This window comes from Solanum verrucosum, unplaced genomic scaffold (assembly GCF_900185275.1).
Source record: "Solanum verrucosum unplaced genomic scaffold, falcon-dt-bn FXZP01000142.1, whole genome shotgun sequence".
Classification (NCBI taxonomy): domain Eukaryota; kingdom Viridiplantae; phylum Streptophyta; class Magnoliopsida; order Solanales; family Solanaceae; genus Solanum; species Solanum verrucosum.
Genome location: NW_026020259.1, coordinates 537,131 through 546,619, shown reverse-complemented (window position 1 = coordinate 546,619; position 9,489 = coordinate 537,131). Strand labels below are relative to the sequence as shown.

General features: G+C 35.7%; 1 protein-coding gene across 1 annotated transcript; it reads right to left on the bottom strand.

Annotated features, from left to right (window-relative positions):
- Window positions 1–39: 39 nt before the first annotated feature.
- Window positions 40–7,708, bottom strand: LOC125833468 (probable serine/threonine-protein kinase PBL7). The gene is made up of 5 exons (XM_049512635.1): window positions 7,555–7,708; window positions 4,900–5,087; window positions 2,243–2,432; window positions 1,770–2,161; window positions 40–775 (listed from the first exon to the last, which is right to left on the bottom strand). The coding sequence occupies exons 1-5, from the start codon at window positions 7,649–7,651 to the stop codon at window positions 470–472; spliced, it is 1,173 nt and encodes a 390-aa protein (XP_049368592.1). The 5' UTR covers window positions 7,652–7,708; the 3' UTR covers window positions 40–469.
- Between the last annotated feature and the right edge of the window lie 1,781 nt (window positions 7,709–9,489).

Below are 9,489 nucleotides of genomic sequence, written 5' to 3'. Positions count from 1 at the left end.
TTTTTGACTGTTCACTTCAATGATTTTTAATCACAAAGATATGGCTAAAAAAGAATATAATTAAATACAATCATTGAGTCTGTCATTATATATCATAATTTGCCTTTTCACAATACAATACTTACGCACACGGAAATGGTTAGGCAAGCCCACTTTGTACAACAAAAAATACTTTTCCAAGCTATGCAGGGCTACCAGGAAGTGAGCAAAACCATAAGCTGCACTAACACGAAACAACTACGTACTCACATGCTCGATATTAGGGAAGATAAGCATAACTGGTCTGACTTCCGAGTACAAGATTTTGGTGGTCATTGACTATACAAGTTCCGTTTGGTTGAACTTGTACTTGAGGTGCATTTGATTGTCGTTTGTACTGTGATCTATAGCTTCAACTAGCTGTAATCCAAGAGGTCACTCGTCTTGATATTATGTACTTGTTCATAGAGCAACTTGTTTAGTCTTCCTATCACCATCTAGGTTCATAACTGCCACCCTTTTGTCGCTTATCAGCATCACGTCTTGTTCTAGGTGGAGTAGCAGGTGTCCAGCGCAAATTTTGAACTCCCTGAGTATCACTGTCAAATTTCTGTGCAGCAAGGTAAGATAAAGCTGTGACGACGTCTGCTATGACTGGACGCATGTTAGGTTGCTCCTGAACACACATTGCTGCAACTGCTAGAGCTTGGTACAGGCCTCTTTCTGGATATTGTCCTTGAAGCATTGGATCAGCCATCTGTGAGAATTTTCTCCGATCTCTGAACAACGGTTTTGCCTGAAAAGGAGAGCATGAGTATAATCTTTGAACTTGGTTCTATAAATTGATTTTCTAATAGCAAAATTAATATTGTTTTCCATTTATATTAGTAGTCATAATATTGCCTCTGTAGTTTCTCATCCTTCGATTTTTGTTAATAGCTATTGTCCTTGTACCATGATTATCGAATTTGTTTTGATGTAGTTGGTGTTCTGTTACCATCTGCTTTCTTGTTATTATATGTTGTTTATTGTACTTCCATTACTTCTTGTTCGGGACTGCTTTGGATTGTTTTTCTTTGAGCCAGGGGTCTATCGGAAACCTCTCTACCTCTGAGGTAGGAGTAAGGTTTGCAAACATTCTACCTCCTCAGGCTCCACTTTGTGGGATTATACGTCCAAATTCCATTATTAAGTACTCCAAATAACAGAAAACTGAACCTCACTGCAAGCTGTTGCTCAGACTCTCCAAAATGTTGCCTCACCTGTGCGGACCCTCCAAAAATGCATACTTTTAGAGGATCCAACATGCCTCAAGAGGTATTTTTGGGGAGTTCGAGCAACATAGACTGCATGGCTGGATCAGCCTGGAAGCCTCTAAAATATCAATCCAGTATCTAGACAGTAGGGATATTGAAGTTCTATCCAAAAATGATTGTAGTATTTTGTTTCAACGCAAAAAGGAAGTAACTTTTTTGATCTTCCAAAAGGTTCTTAAGAACGGAGACAACAAGATAAAGGTACTTCCTCCGTTGTTTTTCTGGTAGTGACTTGACGTGGAGTTTAAGAAGGAAAGAAAACATTTGAATATTGTGGTCTTAAGATATGTAGAATGTACCCAAATGTCCTTTAATGTTGTTGTATTATATAAAAACCATGTGGAAAGTTAGAATAAAAGAGTTGCAAAAGAGAAGAAGAAAGAGGCTTTCTTTTTTTAAACAAACTCGTACTAAAAAGGAAAGTAAGACAAACAAATTGAAACAGAGGGATTATATAATCAGAAAATATCTTACCCATGCAACCAGATTGTGTTCTCCTCCAGTTTTTGAATTTTCAATTGCTTTCCTTCCGGTGATGATCTCCAAGAGGACGACTCCAAAGCTGTAAACATCCGACTTTAACGTCAACTGACCAGTCATGGCATACTCTGGTGCACAGTACCCATAAGTACCCATAACTCTAGTAGAGACATGAGTGTTATCTCCTACAGGTCCCAACTTAGCCAATCCAAAGTCAGATAGCTTCGGGTGATACCCCTCACCGAGCAAAATGTTGGAGCATTTTAAATCGCGGTATATTACAGGTGGACTTGCTCTGTCATGTAAATATTCCAAGCCCTTAGCTGCTCCAGCTGCAATTTTCATTCTCGTATTCCAATCAAGCACTTTCTTACCGGGTGTAAGATCTGCAAATACCTGATTTAAATCCATATCTCAACCAAAAATGCATAGATAATGGAAGAGGCTACCAATATTAGAGAAATTACCATGAAGATGGTCATCCAATGATCCTAGTGGCATATATTCATAAACCAGAAGTCTTTGATCTCCATCAGCGCAATAACCAGTTAAATTTACCAGGTTAGGATGGTGTAACAGACTTAGCATCAGCACTTCAACAAGAAATTCCCTGTTCCCTTGCAATCCATTACGATCGAGTTGCTTGATGGCAACAATCTACAGAAAATAAATGAGAAGAGATGTCAAAGCATAGCTCCAGCCCATATCTTAGATGTCCAAAGCAATATCATGAAGCATAGTACCCGAAAATAAAATCTATATCTATATTTATCTATCTATCTATATATTTATACAGTATTTATTAAAGCAGGGGCAAAAACCCCACAAACAGCCAAGTGGCATTATCTTTAAATGACACATGGCCATTGTTAAAATAAAACTAACTACCCTCGTCACAAAACAATTTTTTTACAATTCAAATGTCACGGCTTTTAATTATTCAGCTTCCTCACTTCTCTTAATTGGCCACCAACCCACTACCCACTTTGTAACCTCCCTCTGTAATAAACAAGCAAGAAGAAAAGAAAAAGTAACCTCCATATTTTACACTTTCTGAAAACCTATGAAAGCAAGCACAATAACAGTTGATGCGACTGTCAAATGATTTTGTTAAAAAATTCGCCAGAAGAAGTCAAAATCAAAAGATAAAGATCCAAACTTTCTGCAATAGTTTTGAGGTTTCTTTTGCAAATCGAAAAGCTCATTTCGTTTTGAGAAAACTACCTCAATTTTTCCAGTAACTCCACTTCATGGCCCAAATCTCCCACCCCACGTCCATTTATACCCCAACCATAGTTGATTGATCTAATCTCCCTCATGAACCCTATGCGACAAAATAGCCAGTTCAACCAAAATCTGGTGGATTGGGGGCATAACCAGACTGGAGGGACAAAATAAAGAACTTCATTCCAATATTGAAAAGAAAAAAGTGACAGAAAAAAACCTGACTGGAATTGAGCCGCCCTTTATATACTCTTTCAAATCCTCTCTCTCCAAGAAGGCAATCACCTCGAAAGTGTTAGGTATGATAACTGGGCTAACAGGTAGGCGACAACAAAATCTGGCAGCAGAGCATTTATATGTAGTATATTATTTATGGTTGTGGCTGTTATTTGGAGAGAAAGAAATGGATTATGGACTAAGGTTCAATGTTGCTCACTATTTTGTTGATAAGTCTGCAGAGAGGTAGCCCTTCACATACATATCAGAGGCCAAGATTTACCAAAGTGGAGGTGAATACTGAACAAACTGCATTGCCTACCACAACAATGGAGTGCTGCCTTTCTATCTTCTGTCTTTTCATGTTTTGTAGGTTGATGTTTATAGAAATGAAATGTTATAGTGCCTAGCAAGCAGTGTTATCAAAGGCGCACTTAAGCCCTGAAGCAAGGCCCAAAACGTGTTGAGCACTTCACCTCACTTAATGTGCACTTCAATGTCGTCATCAAGGTTCTTTTTTTAAAAACTGGTAATGCTGTATTTTTCAGCATTAAGGATATGCTGGAGACCTTCAAAAGAGGAACAAAAGAAGAGAATGAGGGAGAAACTACTTACAGAGAGCCTAACAGATCTACAAGCTCTAATTCCTCTATATCTGTTTCTTTACACCAAAAAAAGAAAGATAGAATACAATTCCATTTAACTTTATGAATGGAATTGGACTTATCTTAAAAACATCTACTGTTTCTCTCTCTCCACAGTCCACACAGTCCACCAGATGCAATGTGGAATGATTTTCCACCATCTCTTCTGGCTCTTGCTTCGTCATCAAGTCTAAGGCATATTTTTCCTTGCCAATGAACCTCTTTTGAAGAGACGACACTAAACAATTGATATTTTCACTTTATCGTAATTATTTTTCAATTTCTTTGTTCATATATTGGTCATTCATGCTTAAAAATTATTCGTCTTGGGCTAAACATATATATTTGTATTTTGTCTCTCTTAGCGCTTTTTTACATTAAGCCCACACTTTCTTTGCGCTTAAAGCCCCCAATGGACTTTAGAGCTTTTTGCTTTTGATAACACTGCTAGCAAGCTGTTGCAGCCTATCTGCAAATAGCTTTAGTTCTTAGATCTGTTTTTGTTATAAAAAAAATGTGTGCATCGTGCGAGTACTATACTAGTAATTAAAATAATAGCAATAGTGATAACAGCAAAAATTGTTATTTCCATTTTTATTATTATTAATTATTATTATTTATACCCGAGAAATCCACAAGGACTAGTTGCGCACGGTTTGAAACTTGATGGATTATACTAAGTTGTTGTCTATGGCAGGGTTTGAACCTGTGACATGTACCCATATCCCACACATCACAAGTAGCACCCCTACCAATAGATCATCGTCATTATCATTATTATAATAAACAAAAAGGAACTGATAAACACCAAGGTCATTTCCATCCTACTCCTTCCATAAAGAAGAGGGTAGACTTGGCACACAATTTAAGAAAGAAGAAAGGAAATTAAATAGTGAAAACCATACTAATATCCCTCATGAACACTATGCGACAAAATAGCGACTTCAACCAAAATCTGGTGGATTGGGGGCATAACCAGATGGAGACCGAAAAAAGAACTTCATTCCATTATTGAAAAGAAAAAAGTGACAGAAAAAGACCTGATTGGAATCGAGCCGCCCTTTATATACTCTTCCAAATCCTCCCTCTCCAAGAAGACAATCACCTCGAAAGTTTCTTGTTGCAACTGCTAATTCACGAAATGTAAAAATCTTGGCTCCAATATGACCAGACTCGCCATCCTTGACATACTCCTTTGAACCTAACAGAGTCTTTGCCTTCAACTTATCTGAACACGAAAACAAAACAGAAATTACAAAAGGAAAGAAAATCACGGAACTGAAAGTCTGAAACCAAACAACTAGGGTTCAAAAACATCAAATATAGCCGACTGGGTGATCAAGAAGCCGAAGCGATCTAGTTCACTTTTCAATTAGTCCAATCGTGGGAAATGCATGATACAGAACTTGGTACAACCACTTGATGTACTGGGAAATTGTGCAGTTTCAATAACCAAGTGTTCTCAACAAATTTTCTATTATGACAGTCATGCAAGATACAGTAAGAACAGCATGGTTGGATTAGCTAACTCAGTAAATATCACCAAGAATTCATCATTTCTACTAAGCAACACTCGTTATTATTCCCTATCAACCGGTTCCCACATTACTGGGTCCATTTAGAAATGAAAACTTTCTAGAGTCACCTGATGGAACCTTATAAAAGAAAAAGAGATAGAGTTAAATTTGCATAACAAAATAGCTTTGTGAAACTTGGATGGTAAAATAGAAGTTGAAACTCTTGGATATCCAATAGAAAGCTCCTCATTTTTTTCTTAAAGAAATTTTGTGGAGTTGACTGAAGTTGGATGGCTCTTGTTTTCGTTTTAGTATATCTCACCTTATGAATACCAATAAAAACATTAAAAACGGGGAGGGAAAGAAGCAAAGTTGCTCCTTTCCAGAAAGGAGACGGGAATAATTGACCTCAAGACTCCTTTTTAAATAAATATTGTAATCGGGCCAACTTGTCATTATTTAACTAATCCATCGAGTACCTACTACTTCCCCCATCAGCATATTTACCGGGTAACTCTGTCCACCAAAACTTACATAAATGAACATTTAGTGTTTTTTGTCTCTATTGGTATTTGAACCTTGGTTTCTCATAGTCTATTGAAACGTCATTGACTGCTAGCCACACCTTTGGGTGCCAATTCACCTTAAGATTACTGACAGCTCACCATTTTATCTTTTTATTTGTCATTTCTATGCTTCCTTTTGATCCTAGAAGCACAAATACTCATGACATAATATATCTGATGAAATTCCCAGTTGACTTAACTCCAGTTCCATGAAACAGACTTTCATGCAACCTTAAGAGACATCTTCACCCTAAAACACAGTTGACATTGTTCTAAGTCACCGGATGGCAAACTTCACCACTTTCATATTTAAGAGCAGTATCCACCAGCTTAAGCCACAAAACTAGCCCCTAGAACCCTTCATACTACATTCTGATTCATTCTCTGGCACCTCCTAAATCCTTAGTCTCTACTAATTAAATCCATGAAAACAACCCAAAGCAATAAAGCAAAATTTAGCAGGTCATTGGGGCTACCCCTAAATATTACCAAAAAATGACCATAACTACCATTGATTGTCGAAAGGGGTATAGTTCCGCGCCACCAAACAGTTGCAACTGTACATCTTAAAGCAATCAATCAGTCAACCAATTGTCCCTCAATCCTAAATTAATTGGGGTCGGCTATATGAATCCTCTATATCATTTCGCTCAATTTGGGATCATTCTATTCCAATGTTAACAAATTGCTCATGTTTTTTAGGCAAACTAGGAGTTCTTAGAAACCTCCTAAAATTCCTCTAAATAATGTAAAAAAATGAAGCCCCAAATCATCTAAACATGAGAAAATTGACAAAAATATAACAAACCCATTTCATAGAATCATTTAAACTTGAACCTCCAAATCATCTAAAGACGAACAAATTTGACAAAATACAACAAGCCCATTTAACAGAATCATTAAAACTTGAAGCTCAGAATCATCCCCAAGAAGAGAAATTCAACAATATTACAACAAACCCATTTCACAGAATCATTAAAAGTTGAAAACTTAAACTCCAAATTCACATAAAGACGAGAAATTCAAAGTTACCTTTTCAAAAAATTAAAAAAAAAAAAAAAAAAAAAAAATAAAGACGAGAAATTCAACAAATATACAACAAACCCATTTCACAGAATCATTAATAAAAAAAAAAGCTCCAAATCATCTCTAGACTGAGAAATTTGACAAAAAAACAACAAACCCATTTCACAAAATCATTAAAAAAAAAAACTCAAAATCATCTAAAGACTCAGAAATTTGACAAAAATACAACAAACCCATTTCACAGAATCATTAAAAAAAACTCAAAATCATCTAAAGACTCAGAAATTTGACAAAAATACAACAAACCCATTTCACAAAATCATTAAAACTTAAAGCTCCAAATTATCTCAAGAGGAGAAATTCGACAATAATATTTTACAGAATCATTAAAACTTTAAAGCTCCAAAATCACATAAAGACGAGAAATTTTAACAACAATACAACAAACCCATTTCACAGAACCATTAAAACTTGAAGCTCCAAAATCACAATAAAGACGAGAAATTTGACAAATATACAACAAACCCATTTCACATAATCATTAAATTAGTCTTCTTATACGATAAATATGCATTTTTATAGTTACCGGAACCCAGTTGGACCGAATTAGTCGAATCTTTCTTCTTCTTCTTCCTCTTCTTTGATGTCTGCTTCAATGCTCCAGAACATGGAAACCAACCCATATCTCTCACCTCCTTCTACTTTCTCTCTATATACATAATATAGACTCTCTCTCTCTCTCTCTATTATATACTCCCTCCGTCCCTTTTTAATTGTCCACTTTAGAAATGGCACACAGATTAAGGCAACAATGATTAGCACAGTGAAGTTACAATTTTATCCTTATGACAATTTTTCACTTCAAAATTACAACCACTTCTTTGAATTAAAGTGAAATAAATTGGAGGGAAATAACATACACTTTTACAATTTTTAAGAAATGTAAATAAGGATATAATAGAAAAAAATTTGTTATCCTTTCTTGATTTGTCAAAATGGACAACTAAATAGGAACAACTAAAAAAGGAAATATGGACAAATAAATAGAGATGGAGGGAGTATATATATACCTTGTGAATATTGAAGAGTGGCACCTTACACAGAGAGGGAAAAAGAAAAAGCCTTTCACAGCTGAAATGACAGAAAAGAGAGCTCATATAGTCATATCATATTAAACCTTTTTTGACCAAAATAAAAAATTGTGGAGTTAATTTCTTGTTTTCACTCTCTATCAAAACAACTCCGTATCTATAATACTCTTAAAACTTTTGAAGTAAGAGAGAAATAACCTTATTCACGGTACTACATCTTTCTTTTTGCCCTACCCCTACCCCACTCCCAAAATGCTCAAGTATTAACTCGTCAACTCGATTTTAATTTTTATATCTATTAGTTATGTGAATTTCAAAATTATCAACTATGGGTGTGTTTGGTATGAAGGAAAACATTTTCCGGAAAATGTTTTCCAATTTTCTCATGTTTGATTGGGCTAAATGTTTTGGAAAATGTTTTCCAAATCAACTCATTTTCCTCAAATTTAAGGAAAATGACTTCCCTTCTAAACTTAAGGAAAACATTTTCCAAAACTCTCTTCCAACTTCAAATTACAATTATTTTTTATTGAAAAATCAATTTATTCCTCAAACCACCCCCCAACCAACCCCTCCCCAAAAAAATAAAAAATTTAAAGTTTGTTTTTAAATTCAATTTTTTTACCCCGACCTCATCCCTACCCCCACCCCCTCCCAAAAAAATATTAAAAATTATTTTAAAAAAATATTTTCAATTTCAAAATTTCATTTTTCCACCCCTACCCTCGACCCCACCCACCCACCCCCTACCAGCCGCCCCACCCCCAAAAAAAATAAAAAATTTCAAGTTTGTTTTTAAAAAATATTTTCAATTTCAAAATTTCATTTTTTCACCCCTACCCTCGATCCCCACGCACCCACCCCTACCAGCCCCCACCCCCACCCCCACCCCCAAAAAAAAAAAAAAAAATTTCAAGTTTGTTTTTAAAAAATATTTTCAATTTCAAAATTTCATTTTTTCACCCCTACCCTCGATCCCCACCCACCCACCCCCTACCAGCCCCCCCCCACCCCCACCCCCAAAAAAAAATAAAAAATTTCAAGTTTGTTTTTAAAAAATATTTTCAATTTCAAAATTTCATTTTTTCACTCCTACCCTCGACCCCCACCCACCCGCCCCCTACCAGCCCCCCCGCACCCCCACCCCCAAAAAAAATTTAAAATTTCAAGTTTGTTTTTAAAAAATATTTTCAATTTCAAAATTTCATTTTTTCACCCCTACACTCGACCCCCCCCCCTTCACCCACCCCCTACCACCCCCCACCCCCCAAAAAAAAATTTAAGTTTGTTTTTAAAAACTATTTTCAATTTCAAAAATTATTTTCTACTCTAATAAAAATAAAAGATATTTTTCATTCATAAATCAAACACTAAATATCTTTTCCGAAAAATATTTTCTACTCACCAACCAAACATGAGAAAATAAGTCA

Coding starts and splice junctions, on each gene's coding strand:
- LOC125833468 (XM_049512635.1), bottom strand. CDS start 7,651: ATGGGTTGGTTTCCATGTTCTGGAGCATTGAAGCAGACATCAAAGAAG. Junction 5,088..7,554: donor TTCGGTCCAACTGGGTTCCG/GTAACTATAAAA, acceptor TTTCGTGTTCAG/ATAAGTTGAAGGCAAAGACT. Junction 2,162..2,242: donor ATTGGATGACCATCTTCATG/GTAATTTCTCTA, acceptor AGGTATTTGCAG/ATCTTACACCCGGTAAGAAA.